This window comes from Raphanus sativus, chromosome 5, assembly GCF_000801105.2.
Source record: "Raphanus sativus cultivar WK10039 chromosome 5, ASM80110v3, whole genome shotgun sequence".
NCBI classification, from domain to species: Eukaryota; Viridiplantae; Streptophyta; class Magnoliopsida; order Brassicales; family Brassicaceae; genus Raphanus; species Raphanus sativus.
In genome coordinates, this window is record NC_079515.1 from 5,062,274 (window position 1) to 5,088,776 (window position 26,503).

The 26,503-nt window shown below is 35.4% G+C and overlaps 6 protein-coding genes and 1 non-coding gene across 7 annotated transcripts; 5 read left to right on the forward strand and 2 right to left on the reverse strand.

Moving 5' to 3' along the window:
- Positions 1 to 51: 51 nt before the first annotated feature.
- On the reverse strand, positions 52 to 1,290 carry LOC108859620 (uncharacterized). Its single transcript, XM_057010197.1, has 3 exons — positions 1,243 to 1,290; positions 501 to 999; positions 52 to 412 (listed from the first exon to the last, which is right to left on the reverse strand). Exons 1-3 carry the CDS (start codon positions 1,271 to 1,273, stop codon positions 355 to 357), a joined length of 588 nt encoding a protein of 195 aa, XP_056866177.1. The 5' UTR covers positions 1,274 to 1,290; the 3' UTR covers positions 52 to 354.
- An 832-nt stretch (positions 1,291 to 2,122) lies between these two features.
- Positions 2,123 to 3,436, forward strand: LOC108857606 (uncharacterized). The gene is made up of 3 exons (XM_018631608.2): positions 2,123 to 2,827; positions 2,994 to 3,125; positions 3,211 to 3,436. Exons 1-3 carry the CDS (start codon positions 2,733 to 2,735, stop codon positions 3,371 to 3,373), a joined length of 390 nt encoding a protein of 129 aa, XP_018487110.1. The 5' UTR covers positions 2,123 to 2,732; the 3' UTR covers positions 3,374 to 3,436.
- Positions 3,437 to 3,824: 388 nt separating this feature from the next.
- On the reverse strand, positions 3,825 to 7,346 carry LOC108856645 (lysine--tRNA ligase, chloroplastic/mitochondrial). The gene is made up of 14 exons (XM_018630494.2): positions 7,016 to 7,346; positions 6,641 to 6,859; positions 6,424 to 6,535; positions 6,224 to 6,332; positions 6,087 to 6,144; positions 5,865 to 5,933; positions 5,669 to 5,776; positions 5,479 to 5,571; positions 5,294 to 5,398; positions 5,002 to 5,208; positions 4,829 to 4,923; positions 4,631 to 4,721; positions 4,383 to 4,526; positions 3,825 to 4,247 (listed from the first exon to the last, which is right to left on the reverse strand). Exons 1-14 carry the CDS (start codon positions 7,280 to 7,282, stop codon positions 4,155 to 4,157), a joined length of 1,770 nt encoding a protein of 589 aa, XP_018485996.1. The 5' UTR covers positions 7,283 to 7,346; the 3' UTR covers positions 3,825 to 4,154.
- Positions 7,347 to 10,488: 3,142 nt separating this feature from the next.
- Positions 10,489 to 12,996, forward strand: LOC108805118 (uncharacterized). The gene is made up of 7 exons (XM_018577087.2): positions 10,489 to 10,868; positions 11,210 to 11,296; positions 11,383 to 11,646; positions 11,740 to 11,904; positions 11,985 to 12,038; positions 12,117 to 12,263; positions 12,339 to 12,996. Exons 1-7 carry the CDS (start codon positions 10,695 to 10,697, stop codon positions 12,714 to 12,716), a joined length of 1,269 nt encoding a protein of 422 aa, XP_018432589.2. The 5' UTR covers positions 10,489 to 10,694; the 3' UTR covers positions 12,717 to 12,996.
- Positions 12,997 to 15,542: 2,546 nt separating this feature from the next.
- Positions 15,543 to 16,030, forward strand: LOC108857785 (arabinogalactan protein 12). The gene has a single exon (XM_018631798.2). The coding sequence runs from the start codon at positions 15,641 to 15,643 to the stop codon at positions 15,824 to 15,826; it is 186 nt and encodes a 61-aa protein (XP_018487300.1). The 5' UTR covers positions 15,543 to 15,640; the 3' UTR covers positions 15,827 to 16,030.
- Positions 16,031 to 18,688: 2,658 nt separating this feature from the next.
- Positions 18,689 to 18,775, forward strand: LOC130495379 (small nucleolar RNA U30). The gene has a single exon (XR_008934650.1). It is a non-coding gene; the product is annotated as a small nucleolar RNA U30 (small nucleolar RNA).
- Positions 18,776 to 22,242: 3,467 nt separating this feature from the next.
- Positions 22,243 to 23,875, forward strand: LOC108860718 (transcription repressor MYB5). The gene is made up of 2 exons (XM_018634573.2): positions 22,243 to 22,665; positions 23,290 to 23,875. The coding sequence occupies exons 1-2, from the start codon at positions 22,349 to 22,351 to the stop codon at positions 23,729 to 23,731; spliced, it is 759 nt and encodes a 252-aa protein (XP_018490075.1). The 5' UTR covers positions 22,243 to 22,348; the 3' UTR covers positions 23,732 to 23,875.
- Positions 23,876 to 26,503: the final 2,628 nt, after the last annotated feature.

Genomic DNA, 26,503 nt, shown 5'->3' on the forward strand with positions numbered 1-26,503 from the left:
TGCACAACTCCAGAATATAATTCAACATCTAAAGCTCCTTGAATCAGAAAGAGAGAGAGCCATTCACTAACTGGTCAAAGAAACAAATGTAATAGAAAACAAATCTTTTCACAATGCTAAAACTGTAAACAGAATGCTACCATATGTTATATCTGGAAACTTAATATAACATCAGGCTGGCAAAATGTAGATTGGTTCAAGAAGGCAGTGGCAGATTCTACTACTATATATGTACTACTATACTACCTCAATGTTTATATGGGGATTCCAAAGCCAAAGCCACAAGACCAACAGCTTCTTCACCTTTCACCATTGCTTTAATCTCCGAGTAAAACTAAAAAAAAACAGGATTGATCACAGAATAACGCAAACACAGCTTCTGTCGCCATCATATCTGATCTCTTCTTCTTCACTGCAAATAAAATGAATAATCAGATAAAATGCAAGTAACAACTTTGGAGTTGTCAATAACAGTAAAGAACCAAAGAAACTGGACTAACCTAGACTCGAATTCACGGATCTCAGCAAGTTCTTTCCCCATCAAATCCACCCACTGTACCTTCTTCTTCTTCTTCTTCTTCTCCCTTCTCTCACCATCTTCTGGATCTATAGCCTCTTTTTTGAAACTACTTTTCAGGATCTCTACATTACTTTGACCTTCTTTTATCTCCTCTAAGCCACAATCTCCCTCTGTAGCACACTCTTCTTCCCTATGGTCAACAACTTCCTCTACTTGTGCATCAATATACTGATCAGCATCATCATCAACCGAAGAGACTTGAGGAGGAGGCGTGTCCTCCAATTTGAGAGAGCCAGATGCGTAGAGGTTAGGAGAAGGCTTGCAGAAGCAGACGAAAGAAGGGCACTGGATCTTACAAAGCAAAACCCTCATCAAAACATATGTTGGGTCTTTAAAACACCAAATCATCAACCAATTCAATAACAAGATCTCTTTTGTCTTTGGTAAAGTTACAAACTTTGTGTGCCCATTCACCTGTCCTGATTATTGAGAGAAAAGGCAGCAAAGCAAAAGAGTTAGTTAACCACAGTTATGTATGTATCGTCCCTCTTGGATAGAATCCAAAGACCATAAATAACGAGTTGATCAGATGAGGGAGCAGACAAAAGTACAGGGACCAAGCAAAACGCTTTGTGCTAATTGAAAAAAGAATAGATTCCAGTTGATAACAATCAGCCATGGTAATAAAAAGCAAAAGAATTTGAATAAAGGTGTTTGTTTACTTTTGTGATTTGAGACAGACAATGATGGCATAGTTTTGAGGATTTCAAACCCTTCTTGTTTTGTTTTCACTCACAGATTAAAAAAAAAAAAGTAACTCCTCGAATTTGCTTTCTGTAAAGGTCAAGTCTTTTTTTTTTTTTTATTAACTCTTCCCTTGGTTAATATATCGTCTTGGATTCTCTCTCTGATATCAGAGATTTTATCTTTTTCTTTGTTAAAAAGTAACTAATGTACATAGTTAATGTGTTATTTTTAAATTAAATATTTGTGTTTATCTATAGTTAATATTTGTATTTTAAAAATTCTAGTAAAAATCAGTATAAGTTTGGTTATGATATATGGTGAAGATACTAATTAAAATCACTTCAATATAAATTCTAGTTGCAAATCATATGATTATGTAATCAATTTTGTTATCTTGCAAGTCTATGTTTAAAAAAAATGATTAATGTTAATGGAAAAAGACACACTTGAAGTTCCCACATGAAGGAAAGCACTTATCAGAAGACGATTTCTATATATTATATCGTGTAGTTGACAAATCCAGATATGATGATCTATATGATGTAATCATGTAGGTCTACCAAATATACGAAAAAATCTCTCACATATCTTATATACACACACACCTAGACTCCTAGAGGTATGTAAATGCGTGTGCCTATGTAGAGTATAATGATGCGACATAGGATGCTTCTCAGTTCTGACACATATGTTTCGAGATCAATAAAACTCGAAAGCCATTCTTTCAGTTTCAACTTGTCTCTAAGAGCATCTTTATCGCGGTTTCCTATCCGCGTATTTAGGTCTTTTTGATTTAAAAAAAAATTAAAAATTAGCTAATTAAGCAATATACGTCGCTTAATGAAGACACGTAAGAGACGGGTTTCAGGGGGCACGTGTCATTCATTCAACATATCTTTCTCACAACCGTCTCGTCTTCTCTCTTTCTCTCGAGGCGAACCCGAAAGCGAAACGGTGATCTCTCGGCGACGATGATATCTCCCTCTCGTCGACGGCATCAGCCGGAGTCTCTATCGGTGGAATCATTGCCTCTCTCTCGTCGACGAATCCGCGTCTCCCTCGCTCTCCTCGACGATTCCGCTTCTCTCTCTCTCGATCTCGTCGACGAATCCGTGTCTCCGTCGCTCTCCTCGACGACTCCACCTCCCTCTCGATCTCCACGATGGCTCACGTAGATCAAGTTTCACTCCACCTCTCTCTCCGGCCCGTGGCTATCCTCGACGAAATCAAACCGAAAGAAAAAGCTAAGTTTTTTTCCTTTGGTGTCTGAATCATTCATTTTTATATTGATTTGTTTGTTGTGTTGCATGCGTCTCTTGTGTTTTTTATGTCTCCTGATTCAACTCGGTTATGTCTCTGTCTTTGTTTGTTAATCATTTTTGCGATAGTTTATGTCTCTGTCTTTGTTTATATCGATCACTTTATAATTTCATGTATTTTCGTTACAGATATCACAGTTTGCTAGATGATGTCTCATACGTTTCATGAATTCACCTCTTTTAGCACCTCGTTCCAGTGGACTTTACAAGAAGATCGAGTTGGTCATCTCGTCTCCATGAGGTACCCTTTTAGACATCTGTCGATCTTTGATATTAATCTCATGTGGGTTTATTATGTAGATGTTTAACTTACTAGAGTTACTAGTACCAGTGTACTATTGACTTCCTCTTACACTAATATATTGAAGATGTTAACATTGTTTATCAATGTTTTGGTTTATATGTAGAACAATGCAAACTGCTGTTGGTGTTTTTGGTGGAGATGGCTTCACGGATATGAGCGATGTACTACCTCTAATGGTAGCAAATGCAGGAAACAGCAACCGTGCAGCTATATCGAGTTCAGAAACAGGAAGAAGGTACGTTCTGCTTCTCATCAACTCTTGTGTTCTTTTTTTCTTTGACAGACTGATTTTCATCAACTCTTGTGTTCTCACTCTTTAGGTTTATGTCTGTGAGCAGCAAGACTTGTCACTGCCTCACCATGCCAACAAGCAGTGCAGGTCCGTGTGCCATTGATGATACATACTTGTTGTCCGTGAAACTCTTTAGGTTTATGTCCGTGAAGCTCTTTAGGTTTCTTCTTGTTGTCTTGTTTTCTTCTTAAAACACTTTAGATGAATCAATTGATGATACATTTGATCAAATCAATGTTTAATTTTTTTAAGAACCCCTAAATAGGAGACTCCCATTGGAGCACAATAATATTAGGGTCTCTTAGTGCTGTCTCCTAATTCACATTTACCACTAAAAAGTATTAAAAAAAAATTAAGAACCCTTAGATGGATCTTTGGGATAATGATGCTCTAACACATGTGTGAGATTTTGCTTATTATTATTGTGTGTAGGCAACTAGGCATCAATCATTATAATTGGTCAGATTCATCTCACAAGCAACCTCATCAAACTCTAAAACTAAAACCCATGAGCATTATTATACCCAAATTAAAAAAAAAGAATAAATCCATTGTATAGTCCATGTTTTAACTTTCTAAACATTAGCGTTAGCTTGTCATTTTCCAAGAAAAAGATAATAATAATCAATTAATGGAAAGCAATGATTAAAGTTCCTTTTGTATTAGCTTTGTCCCTAACCTAAACAACAGGAGATCATATCTTGTCCATAATCAATTAGCAAATCAGTAAAAGCAAGAGAGAAGAGAGCGTGAAGCTTCTTTTTTCTTGCAAGAAAACTGAACCATTGTTTATTCAGTACACCCTCAACATGTGGTCTAATACATGCATCAAGAATAAAATCATTGGATTTGATTTTTTTGCTATCTAATTGCGTATGCTTCTTCCAACCTCCTCTGCTGGAGAAATAACCCAAAAGATACACAGAGAAATGCTAAGACTACAAACATGTATTACCAAGTTCGGCATAAGTGTTACTGCTGAACTTTCAGAACAGGAAACGCAATGACGTCTCTTATACTCGCAGAGTTTGTCAACAGCATCACCAGCCTGTCAATACCAAGCCCCTACGGAAGAAAAACAACAACATACAAGTACTTGAGCGTACAAGCTTTGTCATGTTTTTGACTTTGCAAATTAAGTAACGTCTATACTATTTAATCTAATCGTATACAAGAAAGAAAATAAGATATGAAAAGTACCATTCCAGAGGCAGGAGGCATTCCGTATTCCAGGGCAGTGAGAAAGTCTTCGTCTAGTGTCACTTCATATGAATCGTCATCATCATCATCATCATCTGCTCGCTTTGCGTTATGCTGCCTTACTTGCTCTTCCAACCGCCTCCTCTACAAAATTTTGTATCATAGTATCTTTTATGATCCAGTGTACACAAAGACAACTAAAAAAGCAGAAGACACGACGTTGCGGGAATGTGGAAGATTATATATACCTGGTCCACAGGATCAGTCAATTCAGAGAATGCGTTTGCCATTTCACGGCCACAGATGAACAGCTCAAATCTTTCAGTCAAACCTGCATTACTGTTGCCACACACAAAAAAAAACGCCATTTTACACTTTATAAACATCTTCAGAATATAAGATGAATGATCTAGAAGATGGTACAGAGCTCTAAAAATAAACTTTACCCGCGGTGTGGCTTGGCCAAGGGAGATATCTCGATTGGGTAGTCCAATACAAAAGTTGGCTGCACAAGCTTTGGCTCTACAACAAGTTCAAAAACCTGAAAAAACAAGAACTGATTTCAGCACCATAAATTTCACAGATTCGATAGTGAAACTGTTCAATGAAGTAGCTTCACCTCGTTAAGAAGATGGCCGAGAGAAGAGCAAGCTCCGATTCCAGATTTGTCCTTGTGCTCAAGCACGTCTTGAAGTGCCAGCAGAACTGTGTCTTTAGCATTTCCAAGATCTCCCCCTAGCTCATTGAAATCGATTCCTGTTGCCTCTTTAACGAGGTTATGCATGGTTTCTCTCCTCCAAGGCCGCTCGAGGCAGATCTCTGTTCCCTGCATAGAGCAATCACAAATCAGTTTCTCAAAAGATTCACCACAAATCATAGAATTGGGATGAGTTTATTATCTCCATACTCACCTGGTAATCAAGTGTTAGCTTCCCATTAACTGCCATTGCACATCCAGTGACGATTAGTTCTGCCATGTCCATCATGTTTTGGTAGTCCGAAAAAGCTTCATACATCTAAACAAAAGATAAAACTGCTATATTGATGATTTAAGAGACAGAAATGATTGAAGAGAAGGCATATACTATTGATTTACCTCGATGGTTGTGAATTCAGGATTGTGACGTGTTGAAAGGCCTTCGTTTCTAAATATACGACCAATTTCATACACTTTCTCAAACCCTCCAACCTGTGATCACAAAGTGAATACTATTCAGAGAAAACATTTTACCTTTTTATATATATATATATCTCATGTAGAGGTAATTATAAAAGATGAGTCTCACCAGCATTCTTTTCAAGTGAAGCTCAGTTGCAATCCTCAGGTAGAGATCCCTTCCAAGTGAGTTATGATACGTTACAAAGGGTCTAGCTTCGGCTCCACCTGCTGCTCCCTATTTTTCACAAGTTCATTGAAACCGACTCCCATACAGAAATTCAATATTTTAAAAGGGAAATTTGAGGATAAAGGTGTCTAAAAACCTGAAGAACTGGAGTTTCAACCTCCAAATATCCAGAAGACTCAACTGTCTTGCGTATCTCTGAAACTATCTACCAAGACAAAAACAGATTATGAGCTTTGTTGACCGGCGAAATAAATATATTAAGTCTAACGTTCTTATATGATACTGAAGAAAGATATGGGAACATGACAAACGAAACTAGATGCTCAAAATGGAAGTTTTGGATATTTTGATAACCTACTTTTGCTCTTTTGCGGAACACATCAGCCACTTCAGGATTAGCAATCATATCCACATACCTAGCAAGATCGAGCACATTATGTATGAGCTTTCAAGAATCAGAACCACAGAATCACATAGACGGAAGACAGAGCTCACCGCTGGCGGTAACGTTTATCAATATCAGTTAGACCATGATACTTGTCTGGCAGTGGAAGGAGAGACTTCGTGAGGATTGAAAAAGAACTCACACATATAGAAAGCTCCCCTGGAAAATTCCGAAAAGCAGACAGTTGGTACACAAAACCAGAAACAATGCTTCTCTATCGATAAATTTAACCATTTTACTCGAGGTTCACCTTTCTCAGTCCTCTTCATTGAGCCACTAGCACCTAAAATATCACCAATATCTATGAATGCCTTGAGCTGTTCAAACTGCTCATCTGAAAGCCTTTCCTTCTCACAGTAAAGCTAAGAAAACATAAACGTAGAGATTACATTCCTTCAATCAAACCAAAGCCATCTTAATGTTTTAATAATAAACATAAAAATGGAAGAAGAAGAAGAAGATGAAACCTGAATGGTTCCAGAGTCATCCCTTAAAGTCAAGAACGCAAGCTTCCCAAACGCTCTACGAGCAACGACCCTCCCTGCTATAGAAACACGATCACTCTCATTGCTTGACTCTTCACCATTCTCTAGATGTTTGTATATCTCTTGGAGTTGATTTGCACTGTGGCTTTTCTCCCACTTGTATGCGTAAGGCTCAACACCTTGACCTCTCAGTTCTTCAACCTAATGAAAACATCACCAAGTGGAGAGAAGACGACAATTAAAAAAAACAATGTCTTGATACATGAGAAGTAGCTTCCGACACTTTAAGAAACCTCCATCACAGTTGTAATAGAAATTCAAATAAAAGCTGATACATTTTTGCAAAAAAGGAAACACCTTTTTAAGACGAATGGAGCGGATAGCCTCGCGATCGGAGGTGGAATTGGAAGACGAAGCTGCCCTTCTGTTTCGGCCGGAAGGTTTGGGAGTTTCAGCCGTGGCGGCATTTGAGGAAGAAGAAGAAGCGGCGGAGGCACATCGGAGCATTAGTGATGAGTGGTGGGATCTTCTTCCATATATTGCTGCAGAAGAAGAAGAAGAAGATAGACGGAGTAATTGTCTCAGCGGAGACGCCGTTAGACTCCATACTTTCAGTGCCTCCATCGCTCTCTTTCTTTCCGGTGCTCTGCTTTTGACTAGGAAGCGCTGCTGCTTCCCTGTGGATGGATAGGTGGAAGCAGAAAGTAAACAAGCTTGCTGGGCCTTTTAATGTTTTGGGCCCTGAAATATTGTCAACAATTTAAATTTGGGCTTCTGATTCCTAAGTATTTTTAAATTTATAAGCCTGTGGGCAAAACTGATTTGGTTTATGAAAAGTGGAAATATATAAATTTCTGTACATTTAAATATTTAATCTGAAATGTGGAAGTATATAAATGTGAATTTTTATTACGATACCAATTTGATTGTATATATGTCAAGTAGTCAAATCTATACCGTTATTTACAAAATAATTTTTTCGTTTGAACTCTCACTTATATAAGTTAGAGCGGTTACACATTTCGTTGACAAAAAAACGGTTATATATTTAAAAAATTATATAGTATGTATATTATAATTAAAAAAAATTATTAATAACATTAAAGAAATTAAAATGATACATTTTTATATTGTATTGTTATCTTTAAATAATATATTTTATTATAAAAGTTAAAGTTAAAGAAATAAAACAATTTAAAATTATATAATAATCAATTAAAACATTATTATAAAGATATTTTCTAAAATATTTCTAATATATGAGTGTTTAAAAAAATTTAACACAATAATAAATTTATATTTTTAATATAAACCATGTCATATGTGCACAATTTTTTTTGCTATATGTAAATAATTTGATGTTTGATTTAAACTTTTTGAAAACATAAATAAAAATTTATCATGTTCGTTTCTGAAAGAATAAAATATAAACTAATAAATACTCGTAAATATTTATGTGCAAGCAAACACCTTTTTCATTTATATACTATTTTTATGGTTAATGTTTTATACACTAATTATAAACATATTTGGGACGCTTTATATAAATAAATAGTTAGATATTGTAAGAAGCCATATATGTGTTTTTTAGCTATTCCTATTCCTTTTTGTAAAAGGCCATTCAACGCCTTATAACAATAAAAGTAACCAATATAACAAAACTGCAATATCAAAACAAAGTCAAGCACAAAAAGTCAAAACCACTACCCGCGAGAGTTGGAGTTCGTACGCAAATCGAACAGAGAAAGAGGAGATTCTTTTGTTGGCTATGGTGTTCAGCAGCGTGGCGATAGTGGCGGTGACTGATGTTTCCACCAACTCGTGTCAGCGTATGATGAGGGTTCCGTCGTCGGAGATGTTGAATACTCAACAACTTCTTGAAATGGCTTATTGCATCCCGTATAGTCATATCGTTCGCTGTCTATGGGAATTTTTGTGTTTGCCCATACCTGATTCGTACGACACTCTATCTTCTTCTGATGATTCCTAGGACACTCTATCTTCTTCTGATGATGACGATGATGCTAGTGACAGTAATGCTTGCTTTTGATCATAACAATATACTAACTGACTTTTACTTTTTTAGTCTTTGGTTCTGCTCTCTCTAGTGATTTTGGGTTACCATCTTAATTTGTTTTGTGTTTGACAATCTGATTAATACTTTGTTGAATCGGTTGCATCTAAAATCATTACAAGAGAAAAAACAAAATTAGTCACGGAAGAAACCAAGAAAAATCAGATTAAATCAGAGCAAATATCACTATCCAAGCAACTGTATCATGTCTAATATATAGACTTGCTGAATCAGTTTTTGTTTCCTCTTACATGAGCAAAGATCTGTCTCTTCTGTGGCGTCTGGGTATTTGAAAGCTGAATCTACTGATTGTTCTCTTGGTTCATATATATAAGCTGAGCTTAAGTAGGCCTCCTCGATGGTGGACTCTCTGGATGTAGGTCGCTCATTTTGATTCATGGTTGCGTATCCGCTTAAATAATTTCGATGTTCTTAAATATATAAAGTCTCGTTTTCGCTTGTTATTAGTTTGGACGTGTTCTGTTGTTACTATAATCACATTTTTTTTTTGAAAAATACTATAATCACATTGCATGGCGCTTTCCATTACATATAGGAACAACTCAAAATTTGATTTGAGGGTCTTCTCTTACTAATGATCATTCAACTAAAAATAATACTAATTAATAAAGTGAAAACAATGACTCACATGTATCAATATGTATTCCACCACCCAAGACAAAAATGCATACACAATTACTCAATCACACGATTCGTTTTTATGACATACTATCATCATGGTAGGGAACAGAGATCGTTGGATCTATATGTCGAATTTATGCATTGTTTGAAAGATTTTTACGTGAAAAGGATAATTTTAAACAAATTTTAAAGATTCGCATGATGAACACAATAATGGAGTACCATTAAACAAGAATATAGGAACAAGAAAAGCTAGTGGATCCACTCCACCTCCTATCGCATAGTCACGAGTCGTGAATCTTTATCACGTCACGTCACGTCACTATTACGAAAATCTTTGACGTGCTTTTCTCCTCCTTTCATCATAACTTCTGCCACAACGTTGTGACTTTTATGGATTATACATGTTTAGGTAGCTTTTCGCTTTTACCGAAAATTCCGGACTATAAATTTCGACCCGTATTTAGTCGTCAAATATAAACAATTCATATGTGAATGAGCCATAGAGTCTGATCTAACCAGACTTATTATGGACATTGTGTAATACATGTATGTACGAATGTGGTAGTTTATATATATGTAAAAGGGAAAAGAGATGTTCTGGGTGGCTTCCTAATGTCGTTTTGTGCGATTGCTTAGATTAATTTTTTGTTTTTTTTTTGTTTTTTTGTTAGAAAGAAAAAGATTAAAAACTATCAGAGCCAGGTTAGGATCCTGATGTTCTTTTATTTTCTTCAATAGGATTAATTGGTTTCATTCCACCCTTCTTCTTGTTCATTGGTACGTGTACGAACGGTGCAATTTTCGCACGTGGGTAATTATACGGATGCTCCTGCGATGCTTCTACTTTCCCACTGCTTGCTGACGTGGAGTTCACTAGCAGCTGTGTCTAATTAATTACTACTAACTAAAATCAATAGTATCTCAAAAGAAAAAGCTTTAATAATGTGGCTGCTAATCACCGTATAGGGAGGCGGGAAAAATAACTACCGATAATATATTTTATTTATCGCAATTAAAATTTTAAAGAAAGCTTAATTACAGTTACAGCTAACGATAACAATTAATTAAAAGTATTGGATGGGACCCATGGGAGAGAAAAAGTGTAGTTGAGAGAGAGAGAGGAGGAGAGAGAGCTTCCACTCTCACTCAAAGCGAGTTAAGGAGGAGTAAACCAGACACACCTTCACACGGACATTGTCTTGTTTGAACATCTTCTAATCTAAATAGGGTCTTTTCATCGAGGGGTACTAAGATATTATTGTATACTCTAGTCCTTATTGTGTGTGTGTGTGAGAAAGTTTCTTGGCTACTGCGACAATGGTAGCGGTGCATTTTAGCTCTGTGAAGTTGAGTAGAGGTTTCTTAGTGTGTTTATGGCTGTTGGGTATGATGTCTCTATCTTGCGCATCGAGGTATGGCGCGTCAAGGCAGAAGCTTGAAGTTAAGAAGCACTTGAATAGGCTTAACAAACCTGCTGTTAAGACCATTCAGGTTCAGAAAAAAAGCTCTCTCTATTTTCTTTACTACTCTGTGTTTTAATTTTCTCTGCCTTTTGAGTTTTGATTGCAAAATGAAAGATTACTGCTTCCTTTCTCTCTTCTGCTGGAATGATGATTTGAGTAACTTTATGTATGCTAATAAGCACAACAACAACGAATGATTTTCTTATTATATAGCTACACGCCTACGCCCCACTAGTTTAGCTACTGTTCATCAGTTACTAATGTTCAAGTTTTTTTTTCTTGTTCAGTTTCAAGTGAAATAGAGTGTACTTTTGCTATGTTTGATGGGAGTTTTCTCAACCTTGTTTCCTTCTTTGTGGTTTAATACAGAGTCCAGATGGAGATATAATAGACTGTGTTCCTATCTCAAAGCAACCAGCTTTCGACCACCCTTTCCTCAAAGATCACAAGATTCAGGTTCACACAAAAGAAAATTTTAACTAATGATTTTGATCTAACTTTCTTCTAACGCTGATTTTTTATTGGTTACTTGTTGTGTTCAGATGAGGCCTAGTTACCACCCTGAAGGACTCTTTGATGACAGCAAAGCATCTGCAAAGCCAAAGGAGAAGAAAGAAACCCACATCCCTCCTCAGCTGTGGCATCGCTACGGTAAATGTTCTGAAGGAACCATTCCGATGAGGAGGACAAAAGAGGATGATGTGTTGAGAGCAAGCTCTGTTAAAAGATTCGGCAAGAAGAAACATCGAACTGTTCCTATCCCTAAATCTGCTGAGCCTGACCTCATCAACCAAAATGGTCATCAGGTGAGAGAGCTGTAGTAACCATTTGTTTTTTTTTAACCTTTTCTTTTGTTTCTGAGGCTAAATTTTTCTTGTTCCATGGTTTTGGTTTCTTAGCACGCCATAGCTTATGTGGAAGGAGATAAGTATTATGGAGCTAAAGCGACTTTAAATGTGTGGGAGCCAAAGATACAGCACGCAAACGAGTTCAGCTTGTCACAGATATGGCTTTTGGGTGGTTCCTTTGGACAAGATCTTAACAGCATTGAAGCTGGTTGGCAGGTAAAGACTTTTATTCATAACTTAGAGACTTGTGTGCCATTCTTTTACCTGATTATGTGTGTTTTGGATTTGTATCTCAGGTGAGCCTGGATCTGTATGGAGACAATAATACGAGACTCTTCACTTACTGGACTGTAAGTTCTTTTTTTCTTAAACTCCCACTGAGTGAAACTATTAATGTGTATAATATATAGTCTTGTATGTTGTTGCAGAGTGATGCATATCAAGCTACTGGTTGCTACAATCTTCTTTGCTCAGGTTTCATTCAAATCAACAGTGACATAGCAATGGGAGCAAGCATCTCACCAGTCTCTGGATACCGCAACTCTCAGTATGATATCAGTATCCTAATCTGGAAGGTACTTATATGCCACACCTGAAACTCTCTTGTGCTCAAAAACAAAAACAAAAACCGAAACTTAACTTGTCTTCAGGATCCAAAGGAGGGACACTGGTGGATGCAGTTTGGGAACGGGTATGTTTTAGGGTACTGGCCATCGTTCCTCTTCTCTTACCTTACAGAGAGTGCGTCAATGATCGAATGGGGAGGAGAGGTTGTGAACTCGCAGTCAGGTGGTCACCATACTTGGACACAGATGGGAAGTGGGCACTTTCCAGAAGAAGGTTTCAGCAAAGCGAGTTACTTTAGGAACATACAAGTAGTTGATGGATCTAACAACCTCAAAGCACCAAAGAGGATGGGAACGTTCACTGAGAAATCTAATTGTTATGATGTTCAAACGGGAAGCAATGATGACTGGGGACATTTCTTTTACTATGGTGGTCCCGGTAAGAACAGGAACTGCCCATAACGCTGGCATGCATACTCTGTCTCCTTCGGTCTTGTAATATTTTCACCTCCTTGTGTAGTAATGGCTGTAGTAAAAAAAAAAAGAAAACTCAGTTAGTGATGTATTGTGTAAGCTCTCCTTGGGTGATGGGAAGTTTTTTGATGTTTGTCTGATTTTAAATTTGTATTAAAGTGTTTGTAGAAAAGTACTCTCCATGTAACTAGATGAGAGGGTAGTGAAGGTGTGGCTTAAGTTTCTTAGAAGCTCAGATGTATTTTCTAATATGTTCCCTCTTTGATCACTTCAGACATCTAACTCTCTTCTCTGTCCTCATAGTGACACAAAAATCTTACTCTTAACTTCTTTAGCTCCACTAACACAGCCAACAAAAATGGGTGATGACATACGCAGAACATTGCTGTTGGAAATAACAACGAAAGAAAGAAATTTCACTAGAATGTTACTTGTATTGCTAATATGATTGTGGATTTTACCTAGGTATAACACAATATATCTTTTTAGAGGTGCATGATCGATGTAGCTACATAACAGTTAATCCTTTTGCGTGATGCCTCAAAGTGGCGGTTTTTTGATGTCCTCACACGCCATTCTTCCGTTTAGTTGCTTACAATTTTCTGTTTCTTTGCAACAATCAAACTATATATATTGCCACGATCCAAGCGGCAAACTGTGCAATTTTGTGCGCGTTAATATGTGCTATGATAGCCACCACGCTTCGGAAAATCGTTTTGGTTTAAACTTCCGTGAAAGTCTTAAGGTTTACCGTGAAGATTCCTACTTTGCAGTTTTTGTTTGAAATTACGAGCTAGACATCAAAAACACCAAGTCACCACCAACTACTAGCTATCATCAAGACTATATTTAATTAGGTTACTTAATTACTTTGGGTTTCTTATTTCAACCTCTTGAAAAAAACGTAAACATGCATGGAAATGGATTGGCAAATACGTGAAGACTTCAAACAAGAAATCGTAAAAAGGTTGTATAAACAAGAGAGTTGAATTCAAACTCGACCGACAACACAACGTTCCATTTTCAAAGTAAAAGTGAACGAAATCATTGTTGTCAATCTAGCAGTGGTCGCTAGAGGTTTACATTTTTGAAACTTCTAACCAAATGAAAAGGATTTCAATATAACGTAATTGTTTGTGGAATTGTATAGAAAAAAGTATGTCAACTATGATTTTCACAATATTAAAAAGTATTTAATAACTGACTTTTCTAACGATTTATTTTCTATGTTAGTTAGTTTTTGAGATATAGCTCGGATTCTCTGCTCCCCAAAGACTAATCCAAGTATATGTCTATTGACTGATTAATATGGAGTACATATATAAATATAAACATCGTTCTTTTTTTCGGTAAAAATAAACATCGTTCTTCATTAATAAAAAACTAGAAAACATATATTCATGAAATGGTTGATATATATATATATAGATTTCATAAGTATTATTTGTACAAGTTCTCTTATGCAAACCGAGTATTATTTGGGAAGCGAAGAAAAAACAACAAATTGTTTAAGTTGGGGCCACATTGTAGTGAAACCACATGCTTACAATAATGCATGTTCGGTGTTCAAGTTTTCCGGCTAGTTTTATTTATTGTATAGTGAAAACAAATAGTATAGAAATGTATGTTAATAATGATTTTAAACAAGATAAATGGCCGGCACTAGAAGAAATTAAACTGGTGTGATTAAGATCTTGGGAAAGAGGGTGGTTGGTCATTTTCATAGTTTGGTATGATATGAAAATGTGAACCTTGGGGAAAGCATTATATCATTAGTTTAAGTTATTTAGTTACGCAATCACCTTAAGAGTTAAGTTCTGTCAGAAATTACAAAATTAACAAAAACATATTATAACTTATTAAGTCACAATCTTTAAGTTCTTGAATTTAATCTTAATCTAGGTATTTAGTGTTCATAGTTCACACGCTATCTTTAGATTCACGAAACATGAGTCAAAATAAGGATACACAATCTTAATAAAACTTCTTTTTTTCTGAACAAGCCAATTGTTAAACGTGGAGACCAAACGTATATTATAACCTAAAGCTAGTTACAATGAATATGAAATGTCATAGAAGTAATGACTAAAAATGCAGTAGATATTTTTCGAATGTTCGTAGTTTACCATCTGTAATCTGTATATTGACCATATTATGAAAAGTCGAATTTCAATCAAGATGAATGTCAAAGACATCTTCTAGAATCTAAACCCTCTAGATAACTCATCCACACGCGAAGGTACCTAAGAAAAGAACAGAATATGAAACTCTAGTAATGAATGAATGGTGAGGTTGTAAAGAAAGAACAGAGTGGTTGAGAAAGACAACAACATACATTAGTTTGGGCCAAGCGACAGCCAATCTCTGCCAGCTGTTCAAAATCTTTGGACAACCTGTTTTGTTTCTTTCTTATTTACGAATATATAGTATAATTTACATTCACATCTACACATCAACAGATAATTATTTTCAAAATATTTATATGCTAAGTGCTTATTGAGTTGTATATTTTAAAACACTGGGAGGCTGGGAGGCTGGGAGCTACAGTTCAAAGAGCCAGCAACAATATTTATGCAAAGTAGTCAGAATTATTTACAAAAACTAATGTTGATATAACTGAAATATTTCGTTAATACATCCATTGTAGACGAGAACGTATTGCTTTTCTCTTCTACAGAGCTAATACTTTTATTGCTGTAATTCAGATGCCTTTTCCTTTACTAAAAAGTTACGTAAAATATGAAATAAACTATTTCATAGAGCCGTCTCTAGAAATCAACGTTCCCACAATTGGCTTATAAATACCCTTTCAAAACCACAAGGCCACCCACCACAACTCATTATCGCATCAAAAACAAAACCTCAGAAACAAATCTATTGACTAAGTTTCTTTGAAGTGTAAAAGAGCAGAGATGGAGTCAATGAAGATGAGGCTTATGGTGGTGTTGATGGTTGCTATTGTGGCTTTCTCAGCCGTAGGAAAGGCGGCAGCTCAGACGGCAGAGGCTCCAGCTCCAAGTCCGACTTCTGATGCCGCTATGTTCGTCCCGGCATTGTTTGCATCTGTTGTTGCTTTGTCATCTGGGTTTCTCTTTTAAACCAATCTCTACATATCATATAGAGTTAGGGTTTGTTACTTTGTTTTCCCTTTACTTCCTGTCTATTTTCATCATTTGAGCCTTTTTGTTATTGTTTCTAATATTTGTTCTACTGTATACTATTTCTTATTAATATAACCTTCGGGTTTTGATGTAATTGCATGAGATTGTTTGTGTTTATATGTTATATAATTATTACCACCATATATGTTCATAGGATTCATTAAATCAGCACAGATAGTAGTAACCGACCTCGCATCTTCGAGTGGTATGATCAAAGATGCGATATGAGCCGTGAAATTTCCGATGCTTTTAGTACCGTTGAAATGTGTGGTTACTATCATCGTTGTTATCATTATGGCCTCGGAGTTTACCCAATAATATTCTAGTGGAATAACTTTTCAAAACAGAATATGGAGTATAACAAGAAAAACTCCAAAAGGTGGCAACAAGGAGAGGAATCTCCTTGCAACCTTATTTGCATCAAATTTTGCAATTAAACACAATTGTAGCAAATGGAAATCGTACCCCCACCTCAAAAAGACAGTAGTCAATATTGATTTTCAAATAACTAGCTAAAAGATGAAACACAACGCGTCGGATTAATTAACTTTACACTAGCTAAGTTTCAGACTAACCTAACACAAACTACCAACTAACTAAGTGTAATATAATAAACAAGAGGTTTATATTTGGAGAATGGGATGGTATCAGACACTAGCATGTTAAGCCATGTGAGATGCACAGAAGCAATGGGACCATACCTTTAGTTTTTTTTTCTAAGTTCATGCTTGTGGCTTCGAGGAATGCTCTGAAAAGCCTTTGTTAGTGGCCGCTACTTTTATTGTGTGATTAATAACATTTTGCGTTTGTTTCCTCCTTTCCAGAATGCTATCCATGTTCCATAAAATTATTTTATTCATATTCAACTTTACGGCTTGCAAATGAAAATAAGAGTGGATGACGAGACAGAGTGTTGATGGAAGGAAACCAATCCTCTTAAGCAAAAGCTAAATTTCATGAATACAACTTTTCTTAGGATTGGCTGAATATAACTTACCTTATAAGAAACTAGGAGCATATTAGACCGTCTAGGTCTCAATTATTTGCTCTCTTTTTGTTTTTGTTTTTAAATTGTATGACAAATATCGTTTTCTCTACGCTAAAACCAAAATTACAATCCTCAATTGTTTCAGTGCGTTTCCTAACGCAAATGAACTTTGATTTGAGTTATCATCAAAAGGTGCAGTTGTGCTTTTCTTTGTTTAATTGAGTTTTTTTTTTGCCGAGTTTCAGTACAACGTTAACGTTGATGTAAATCTAATCTACAAGTTCCAACATATATTCGATGTCCCAGTCGTACATGTTAACATTCATCCCAAGATTCTTAGTTATGCGATGTCTTAATTCTTAAAGAAAAATCTTGTCTAGTTATATTTTTTTGGACAAGAATTGGGTTCACCAAATTATGCAGATTATGGAGAAACAGGTTACATGAGATCTTCAGCTTGGTAAAGGGCGTACCATCGAACATGGATCTCATAGGACGGCTCAGAGTGGTACGGCTCAGAGTGGTGCAGTCAGGCGGGTATTCTCACATGGTGGTAGAATTGTCGGCTGTAAAATCGTCTTTGTAATATTCTCATAATTGTAATAGCATAATTAATCGATAATAATCGATCCAGACGTTCAAAAAAAAAGACTTGGGTTCACCCTCTGTGGTGAACCTTTAAATTCACCACTTGATTTATAACCAATCAAAGTGACATGTGGATAATTAAATTAAAATATTAAATATATTTAAACATAGTTAAAAAAAATAATGCCAATTCTAAATCCGAAATCTTAATTTCTAAATCCTAAACATTAATTCCTAAATCCAAACCCTATACCCTAAACTCAAATCCTAAACCCTAAACCCAAATCCTAGACCCTAAACTCAAACCGTATACGCTAAACCCAAATTCTAGACCCTAAACTCAAATCTTATATCTAAATGCTAGATCCTAAACCCAAACCGTATACTCTAAACTCAAATTCTAAACCCTAAACGCAAACCGTAAACCCTAAATCTAAACTCTATACCCTAAACCCAAATCATATACCCTAAATCCAAACCCTATACTCTAAACCCAAATCCTAAACCCTAAACCCAAACCATACCTACTTCGGGGTGCTATCACTAAAATATAAAAAATTACGTAGTAATTCTTCGGGGTTTACGGTTTGGGTTTAGGGTTTAGAATTTGGTTTTAGGGTATACGGTTTGGGTTTAGGGTCTAGCATTTGGATCTAGGGTTTAGATTTAAGGTTTGGCTTTAAAGTCTAGAATTTGGGTTTAGAGTTTAGAATTTGGGTTTAGGGTTTAGGATTTGAGTTTAGGGTTTAGGGTTTGAATTTAGAAATTAATGTTTAGGGTTTAGAAATTAAGATTTAAGGTTTAGAATTGACATTATTCTTTTTTAGTTATTTTTAAATATATTTAACACTTTTTATTTAATTTCTACATGTCACTTTGATCGGTCATTAATCAAGTGGTGAATTTTAAGATTCATCATAGGGCTGAACCCAAGTCCTGTCCTATTTTTTTTGGGGGAGCAGCGATAGCTTTATAGGCCTCAAGTTCACTATCAAAGAATAATGGGAGCAGCGACAGCCCTATAGGCCTCAGATTCACTATTCAAAGAATAATGGGCCCAAACAAAGTAATAAGGCCCATTACATCGAGTAAACGCGTGGAAACCTAATGCGACACCTATAAATAAGGTTAACCTCTACAAACCCTAATTGAGAGCTACATTTTCATCTTTCGTAGAGTCGGTCTGTTTTTTTAAATGTTTTTTTATGGTTCTGCAAAGTTGGTGCAGTGATGATGGGTTTATGTAATCTCGTTAATCTGAAATCTATTTGAGGAGAAATACTTCCCAACCATTCATTCAAATCCTGAGCACCTTTTCTTTGTTTTCTTGAAAATTTAGATTAAATCTTGATTTTTGATATTGAGGTGCGCACATAGTTCTTCTTCGATGCTTGTTTTAGATTTATTCTAAAATTGTAGTTTCGAGGATTTTATTTGTGCGTATAATAAAGATCCTATCTGCTTGAGTAGTCTCTGTTATTTGTTGACTATAGAGATACGCTCCAATGTTATAGGTTCACATTTATTTTTGCATTTTTTCATTTTTTTTGCTATTTGATAGCTTATATCTGTGTAGACAATTTTTCACTCATTCGTTTAAGACATTTAAAACTACAAGTTGTTGAACAAAACTCAACTGTAAGCAGGACAATATATAACCAAATAGTGCGTGAGCGTCAATCTAATTATAAATCTGAAAACAAAAATCAACATTTAGCACGTGATCTTCTCAAGAAGTTAAAATAGTCTCTCCATGAAAGTGTCAATAGAACTTAAAACGTTTTTGAATCTCTGTGGAAGTTAACTTATTACTATGGTACAAGTGCGTTGGTCATGCGCCAGTTAGTGGTTTCGGATGGTTCTTAAAAGACTCTGTATCAATGGAGACAGTCTCTTGACACTGGTTTTGCCATACGCGCATCATTGCACATTACATTGGACGACCCACGCCAGAAGAATAACTAATCAATATGCATATTACACTTAACTCTTAGAAAAAGTACTGAAGTTGAACGAATACATTACATAAGCCACAAGAAGTGTAGGCATCTCTTGATGTACTTAAAAAAAACCCAAAGAGAGCCGAACATTCACAGCCTAACGATTACAACTAATCTAAGTATTCAATCAGCACCATCACATCGCACAGTGAAAGCATTTGGTAAATGAAAAAAAGCAGAAGATACACTTGGGGTGAATTCTACTAGTAAAAGATGTTCGTTGGACTACTCACAAGACCGTGTTGATGTGAAGTGCTTGGAGTAGAGAGGTTGCCATCTCCTTCACCAGAACTTGCCCTCCTGAACGCTGTCCATCACGTCTTTCTTCTATCAGATTCTTCAGCTTTTGAGGCAGGTCGTTCTCTACTATCAGCTGTTTTGGCTTTGAATGGTGCTCCTGAGAGTCCAACATAAAAACACTCAACACCCAAACAAACAAACAAAAAACAGACAAGAAAGAAGTTGGATTAATATATGAGGAGCTATAAACCTTGATGAGCTTCAGGAGATTGAGTCTAGCAATCGCATCTTGGTGGTCTAGCCTTGGTCAATCCATTCACAGCCAGTCTCTTGTTGATCCTAGATGATCTTTGTGTGATACAATCATTACTTAATGATCTTCAAGAATGGCTCAAGTATGTGTCTCTCGGGGCAGCTCCAACTTCTGAACCGCCTCCTTCTTGAGTAACGTCTGCTCCACCTTGTGGCTGTTGTCGTTGTCTTGCGCCACAACAACCTTCTTTGGAATTGTTTTACTGGGAGTCTGGGATATCTATCAAGATTTACATTTTCCTTTCCACGTCCAGAGACCTCTGCAAGAAACAATGCAATGATAAGTCATATATATATGTGCCTACAATATAAACAGTCTTATCAGCTGAATATTAACACTTTGAAACTTACCTGCAAATTCAGCCATCAGTAAATCAAGATCTCCGGTAGTTTTCTTTTCATTTGAACCATGCAGAAGAGGAAGTCTACTTTCATGCCTCTCTATCACCCAGTAATGTGCTTTACATAATCCAGTTGACCAGAATAATGTCTTTAATGGAAAGTAAAACTTACGAGACCAACAAGGTCAATATCATCATCTTTCAAAACACCCATCATTAAACGGAAAAGATCACCACCGTCATTTGACTTCTGAGCAATTGTAGCCCTCAATTTTGTTGCCAGATCATATTCTTTCCGCCATCTGCCACAGGGGAATCAGCATGGAGTACGTTTGATGTAGGCGATGATGTTGAGGCTTCATTTGGTTTTACCTCGGGAACTAATTTATCAAATGGATGAAACAAATCATGCAAAGAAGCACCACCAGGAGGATCACTAAAAATAGACACACACAAAAAAAAAGCTACTTACTCCAGAAAATGTGAAAGTGAGTCTTCAAATTCTGCAACCAAATATCATCTTAGAAGAGATAGAGGAGCAGTGCACCTTTACCAGCATAACCATTAACAAAAAAGAAGCCAAATCTCAGAAGGACGTGGTGGATATGATTTAAGTTACAACATTAGGATCTCAACTTTGTAAACCAGTTCAGAAACAGAGACAAGCTACTACATGCGTAATATGCCTAGTCAATCTTAAAGCTAAGGAAATTTGTAATGAAACAACGATATGGAAGAAAGAAGGTACCTTCGGCAGATCAATTTCTTGCTGGTGAATAATTTTTCCAGCAACCAGGAATCATCCACATATGTAACACCACCACCACCAGGATTCAAGTCAGTATTTACATCTGGTCACACTAAGACGACACGAAATAGTGTTGAGATCCTCTTGAACAATATTCTCCAAAGAGACTTGTTTAATAGCCACAAAGTCTCCATGACTCCATTCTCCAATTCTAACCCTTGGCTATTTAATAAAATTAAAATTTACAAAGGAAAGAACATAACTCAAATAAGGTTTTTTAGTTGGATATTGACTAATGTTATTTTTTTTGGCGCCCCCTTACCTTTTTACTTATTGACAAAATTCATCCCAATATTTATTTTCTCATCTGTTTAAACATTTGGTATTTTTGTCCAGTAATGAAATTAAAATTTTCATCATTTTTAAAAAAGTCAGTTCGAATATTAAATGCTGCTTTCATTTAGTTTCTGTCATTGTTAATTAATTGTTTTAAAATTGAGGTGGTTCGTATTCATTAATGAACGTATTATCAACACGTTTTAACACTATAGTTTTCGATTTCCAAGGAGTTAAGGATATGCGGATGTTATGGCCATTCAAATTATGGTTTTATAAATAATGTGATCTTTAATTTCACGAAAAGATAACGTGATCTTTAATACAAAAGTAATTAAGAAAGCATCTAACCCGCGTACGTCACACGGTGGTTTGAAACGTAAATTTGTTTGTATTTTCCAATTTGTTTGAAACATAAACGTGTTCAACCATGAGTGACGCGCGTATGAACTATTTGGTTACTTGAGCATCAATTTGGATGTTGGTGGGTTTACAGATTTAATTAGAACTGCTGTAAATTCTGTTTCTCATTAACGTGAATGTGAAGGCTTATATATAATGTTAGTAATAGTGAGTAACATATATGCCTTCACCTCTATACATGTGACAGTTAACTAATACGTACGTGTTGTTTCATTTTGCTCAGGGTTATATGCTTTGGCGAAACCATTATGCATACTTGCATAGTAGTACTGACTCTTAAAGATGAAAGAAAAAAGTAGACAAAAGAAAATTGAGACTACAAACGCGTAATCACTAAACACCAAGACTAGAGAGTGAGCAAAAAATAGGTAGGTTCATTGGCAACATCAGAAGATAAGGAAGAGAGAGAGTGTATATATTTGAGAAAAGCTAACCAATCAGAGAGATCACCAAACCCTAGCATAAAGAGAGAGAGAGAGAACTATGCTGAAGACGGTGGACATGACGTCATCTAGCGGGAATAGATCGGTAGCTAGGAAAATAACGACCCCGTGTTGCACGAAGATGGGGATGAAGAGAGGACCATGGACGTTGGAAGAGGACGAGATTCTTGTAAGCTTCATCAAGAAAGAAGGTGAAGGAAGATGGAGATCGCTTCCTAAAAGAGCTGGCTTGCTCCGATGTGGAAAAAGCTGCCGTCTACGGTGGATGAACTATCTCCGGCCGTCCGTAAAACGTGGTGGTATCGCTCCCGACGAGGAAGATCTCATCCTCCGCCTTCATCGCCTCATTGGCAACAAGTGCGCACACACATATATATATATATATATATATATATGTTTTATATAGTTATTTAGATTAACTACAAAAGCTAGTTAAGTTATTCGTATTTTAATTACATGACATAAGCGATCATAGTTTCTATGCATATATATATATATATATATATATATATATATATATATATATATGTATATTTATATGTGTGTTGTTAACGCATAAACTAGTGGTGGTTTTCTTTTGCTAACCAGGGTTTGATTTCTTCTACATAAACACCAAGATTCTTTCATTCTATCACTTTTTACTTAGGTCATGTTATCACTATATACATATGTATCTAGTCTTATTCTAGTGGTAGACATATTTAGATATAAGCTTTGATTGTTGGTTGAATTTTTCAACAAAATAGTAAATCCTTTTTTCAGATTCCTGTCAATTGAAGGATAATTCTAGTTTTCTTGTTCTAAGGCTAATAGTTCTAGTGATTGAGTTGTTTTCATATTGTTTGCATGAAGAAAATGTAACAAAAATGAGCTTGTTACATATGATTAGCTAGTAAGTAATCATATCGTCGTACGTATTTATAAAGCCACATGTATGGTCATGCTAATTGCTTCTATATATTGTGTGTTGTAACTTGTAAGGTGGTCACTGATCGCGGGGAGGATACCTGGAAGGACTGATAATGAGATCAAGAACTACTGGAACACTCATCTTCGTAAGAAACTCTTAAGCCAAGGCATTGATCCTCAAACCCACAAGCCTCTCGATGCAAGCAACACTCATAAACCTGGAGAAGAAGTTCCAGGTGGACAATACCTTCTAGAGCCTAATTCTAGTTCTCACACTGATGATACCACCGTTAGCAGCGGAAATGGAGCTGGCAAGATCAGTAACAGCGTCTTTGGTGATGAAGACTTTGGTTTCTGCTACGATGACAAGTTCTCTTCGTTTCTGAACTCGGTTATCAATGATGATCCTTTTGATAGTAATATTCCAGTATTGTCCCAGCCGTTGCAGACGCGTGATTTTATTGTTGGAACCTCGTCAAGCTTAGGGCATGACCAGATACCAAAAGATATGTAATATGATGACTCGTGATGTCGTTTATTAGATATCATGCTTCAATGAGAAGTGTGCTCATGTTATTTCAGAGGCTGGTATATATGTGTGCTAAGTTCTTTTGTGGTTATCTGTGTGATTACAAAATACCTCATATGTGTGTAAAATTGATAACATAATCCATTGCGTATATGTATATGTGGATATATCTCTCTTGTTTCTCGCAGATCATGTATATTTTCATGCCTAATGCTAATAAGTAATTTAGTGATAAAGCTTTCTTTAAGGTTTTTAGGGCATCAACATTGGTGGGATGCGTGTAAGTCCCTTAACTAAGGGCTCTTTTTTTATTCTTTTTTATCGGTGGAAAATAAGGACCCATTCTTAACTAGGATTTTTTTTTTCTTAAGTATGGGTTTTCCCTTTCACTTTTCTTTTTGGTCCCCACATTTTGTGGTTCCCCTTCCCCCTAAGGGATGACCTTGATCTCACCAATACTTATGCTCTTAACAATAGTCTTATTAGTTAGTCTACATGTATATTACATGATCATCTTAGTGAGTATAATCTTGTAGTTGAAGTGAAATAAGATTCGTGTTTAATTCTTAACTAAGTACAAATTAGAAAAATGTGAAAATAGTGGTTGTTCTTTTACATTATAGTACGAGATCTTCTTTTTTTTTGTCTATCAAGCAATTGCGGTCCATCTGTAATGTATATAAAAAGCTACTAGCCCTATTATTTGGGAAAGGTTTACATACTAAAGGATAAGCTCCATTTCCATGGAATGCTAAATTTTAATCAAATCTCAAACCTTGTCAAGTATTTTTCTTAATCCTGTTTTTCAAGCATTATCATAAGTATGTACGAGCATGTATATATTAATCAGTATATATGGGTTGTATAATAAGTTGAATACTCAAAGTTTCAAGTACTGAAGCTTCACATATATCTCCTTAGTGTAAATAGAACAGTGTCGATTAACGATTATAATATTACCTTACTATAAGTCTATAATGTATATATTTAGCAAAAAAGTCTATAATGTATATGCATGCGTTTCATTATGCAGTTACAGATCCTCCGTTTAACCGTCTTATATGTATAATCGCTGGTGATTAACATGTGTGTGTTCTCCCGTTATAATCCCGTTAAAACGAAAAGAAGGACAACATGTAGGTTTCACATTAAGCTCCAAATTTACAACAATGTTGTTTTACAAAATAAAAATCATATCAAAATTCATCGCTTCATGATATATAAATAGAAACTATTTTCATTTTATTTGAATATATAATAAAAGTGTACGTTATTTTTCATTATAATTTCTATATTTTTACAAATCTTAATTTTTAAGAACTCAATTATGTCATGGTATGTTTGTTTTAAACTTTTAACAATATGAATTTTAGTATTTTTTTAAAAAATTAGTAAAGAATAAAAATAAACTTAATTATTAAAACTATGTCATTTTAATTATTTAATTTAGTTGTAATAAAAAATAATTACTATGTAAAAATTATAGAAATAATAATAAGAATTAAAAATTGTGAGGTATGGTGTCAACTTTATTAAACATAATTATTGTAGTGATAAAATTTATATAGTTTTTGAATTAATAAATGGAAGAAGATGTGGATTCTAAAAATGTGTAAAAGATGGTGTTGAATCATACAACCATTGTACATGGAGAGCCGTTAGATTGATTGACGTTTACATACGTTGACTTTAATCAAACTTCTTTGCATGCGAGTATTCTGCTCCGACCTAACCTTCTCTTTGACCCTTCGGTTCACATCACAGAAAATTAAATAAAAACGTATGACCGATTTTTTTTGGCACAAACAAATATATATAGAAATAAACTAAATAAAATGAGTTCTTACGGAATAACTTATAAGATGTATTTTAAGAAATTTTAATTTATAGTTAAACATCGTCATAAACTGGATGCTGGATACTTTATTTATCTCCCAAGATCTATCGTCGGTGTACCAACGTTTAAAAGAAAAATCGTTAAGAGAGTGTAACTTTGTTTTTTAACATTTGCACCGAAAAAAAAAGTGTAACTTTGTGACTAAAACAATCAATGGAAAGTTGGAAACAATATTTCAACGAAGGAGAACATTGTAACCGAGCAATAAATCAAGAATATTTACATGTAATACATACATACGTAGAGAGGCATATATATAAACCTACTCATCGGCATGATTATACATACATATTTATTTTTTTTGTTCAAAAAAAAACATACATATATATCTAATACACGCAATTATGTTAGTAATCAAAAGAAAAGCTTACCGATATGAACTGGAAACAGTCGCAGAAACTCAAACACACATGCTAATGCTACACTTTTCTAAACATTGCTGTTCGATGTCTTCCCTTGTTTTTCTTTTGTTTTGGTTAAAAAACAATTTTAGCGCTCCTCTCTCTCTCTCTCTGAATATATCGATGGATATGTTAAAGATTTGTGATAGCTATGTAAAGCTGAATAGATTGACTGGTAGATTTGGTACAATGTTTGTGTTTCCAACGGAAAGCTCGATCTTAATATTTGGACATAAAGCGATCATAAAGGTTACAGAAACCTGTTAGGTAGCAACTAATAATCTTCATCAGTTTAATCACCCCATGTTTCTCTTTATATCTTTGAAGATATCGCCATCATAGAAGATAGGTACTTGTCTCTTTCAGTCTTTCTATTCATAATCCCTATTTCTTGTTTAAAAGAAAAAATAACTCACTTTTTTTTTTCTCTTAGAAGAATGCCACACTCTAGTGTTTGGT

What these genes read in the sequence shown, in the direction of transcription:
- LOC108856645 (XM_018630494.2), bottom strand. Translation starts at nt 7,282, where the DNA reads ATGGAGGCACTGAAAGTATGGAGTCTAACGGCGTCTCCGCTGAGACAA. An exon ending in GATAAACGTTACCGCCAGCG is followed by an intron (nt 6,145 to 6,223) that starts GTGAGCTCTGTC and finishes CGATCTTGCTAG; the next exon opens with GTATGTGGATATGATTGCTA. An exon ending in TTGGCCAAGCCACACCGCGG is followed by an intron (nt 4,722 to 4,828) that starts GTAAAGTTTATT and finishes GTGTGGCAACAG; the next exon opens with TAATGCAGGTTTGACTGAAA.
- LOC108857606 (XM_018631608.2), top strand. Translation starts at nt 2,733, where the DNA reads ATGATGTCTCATACGTTTCATGAATTCACCTCTTTTAGCACCTCGTTC. An exon ending in GGTCATCTCGTCTCCATGAG is followed by an intron (nt 2,828 to 2,993) that starts GTACCCTTTTAG and finishes GTTTATATGTAG; the next exon opens with AACAATGCAAACTGCTGTTG. An exon ending in AGTTCAGAAACAGGAAGAAG is followed by an intron (nt 3,126 to 3,210) that starts GTACGTTCTGCT and finishes CTCACTCTTTAG; the next exon opens with GTTTATGTCTGTGAGCAGCA.
- LOC108805118 (XM_018577087.2), top strand. Translation starts at nt 10,695, where the DNA reads ATGGTAGCGGTGCATTTTAGCTCTGTGAAGTTGAGTAGAGGTTTCTTA. An exon ending in CTGCTGTTAAGACCATTCAG is followed by an intron (nt 10,869 to 11,209) that starts GTTCAGAAAAAA and finishes GGTTTAATACAG; the next exon opens with AGTCCAGATGGAGATATAAT. An exon ending in TCAGTATCCTAATCTGGAAG is followed by an intron (nt 12,264 to 12,338) that starts GTACTTATATGC and finishes ACTTGTCTTCAG; the next exon opens with GATCCAAAGGAGGGACACTG.
- LOC108860718 (XM_018634573.2), top strand. Translation starts at nt 22,349, where the DNA reads ATGCTGAAGACGGTGGACATGACGTCATCTAGCGGGAATAGATCGGTA. An exon ending in CATCGCCTCATTGGCAACAA is followed by an intron (nt 22,666 to 23,289) that starts GTGCGCACACAC and finishes GTAACTTGTAAG; the next exon opens with GTGGTCACTGATCGCGGGGA.
- LOC108857785 (XM_018631798.2), top strand. Translation starts at nt 15,641, where the DNA reads ATGGAGTCAATGAAGATGAGGCTTATGGTGGTGTTGATGGTTGCTATT.
- LOC108859620 (XM_057010197.1), bottom strand. Translation starts at nt 1,273, where the DNA reads ATGCCATCATTGTCTGTCTCAAATCACAAAA. An exon ending in GTCTGTCTCAAATCACAAAA is followed by an intron (nt 1,000 to 1,242) that starts GTAAACAAACAC and finishes CTCAATAATCAG; the next exon opens with GACAGGTGAATGGGCACACA. An exon ending in ATCCGTGAATTCGAGTCTAG is followed by an intron (nt 413 to 500) that starts GTTAGTCCAGTT and finishes TTTTATTTGCAG; the next exon opens with TGAAGAAGAAGAGATCAGAT.